Source organism: Cyprinodon variegatus, unplaced genomic scaffold, assembly GCF_000732505.1.
Source record: "Cyprinodon variegatus isolate N-32 unplaced genomic scaffold, C_variegatus-1.0 Scaffold1283, whole genome shotgun sequence".
In the NCBI taxonomy this organism is placed as follows: Eukaryota; Metazoa; Chordata; class Actinopteri; order Cyprinodontiformes; family Cyprinodontidae; genus Cyprinodon; species Cyprinodon variegatus.
Genome location: NW_015151736.1, coordinates 159409 through 160110, shown reverse-complemented (window position 1 = coordinate 160110; position 702 = coordinate 159409). Strand labels below are relative to the sequence as shown.

At 44.3% G+C, this 702-nt stretch overlaps 1 protein-coding gene across 1 annotated transcript in view; it reads right to left on the bottom strand.

Annotated features, from left to right (window-relative positions):
* Window positions 1–289: 289 nt before the first annotated feature.
* Window positions 290–702, bottom strand: part of gpn1 (GPN-loop GTPase 1) — a 13744-nt gene continuing 13331 nt past the window's right edge. The window contains exon 13 of the mRNA XM_015401999.1: window positions 290–643. Coding sequence (XP_015257485.1) covers window positions 531–643 — 113 coding nt within the window. The 3' untranslated portion in view covers window positions 290–530. The remainder of the gene's footprint in view (window positions 644–702) is intronic.

Here is a 702-nt window from a genome sequence, read left to right as displayed (position 1 = left end):
CATTTTCATTCTGACCGCAGCTTTTCTTTCTGCATTTTAAGTGATTCATTTTAAAGGTGGTTCTACGGGTCATGAATCCCAGCTCTGAATCTTCCAGACCGGTTCACCTTTTCTGGACTTTCTAGAAAGTCTAGTTAAGCTTAAATCACTGGATGCAAAACCCAGAAATCCTTTTAAGGAGAACCGGAACCAGCAGGTCCAGTTCAGTCAATAAGTTAATCTGGAGTTCAGAAGATAAAACCTGTTTAGAAGGAGAAACAGAGTCCTGATTTATAAAACTTTAGCTTTTATTAAATATATAAAGCCTCAAAATAACAACAATCTTCTCATCAGAACTTTTCCGGACCTGGAAAACCTGGAAAGGCTCATTCCAGACTTTTCCAGGTCTGGAACCTATGAAGCTGTCAGCTTGGATGCGTGTTTCTGTTCTCTTCCTTCACAAATACAGTTTTCTTATAAAAATAAAGCCTCTTTTCTTCTTGTTCTGTCAGCGAGGAATCAGCCAATCAGCTGCTCCGTCTGGGTCCGTCTCATTGGTCGGGGCCGTCCGGTGGGAGGCACTTCCTGTTCCGCACCTGAACCAGCTCCTTCCTCTCCTTCAGGAAGTTCCCGAAGGCGTCCTTCTCTTTGCTCTCCTCGGTGGCTGCAGACAGACAGGAACAGAACCATGAGGAACGTCCAGAACCAGAACCAGAACCAGAA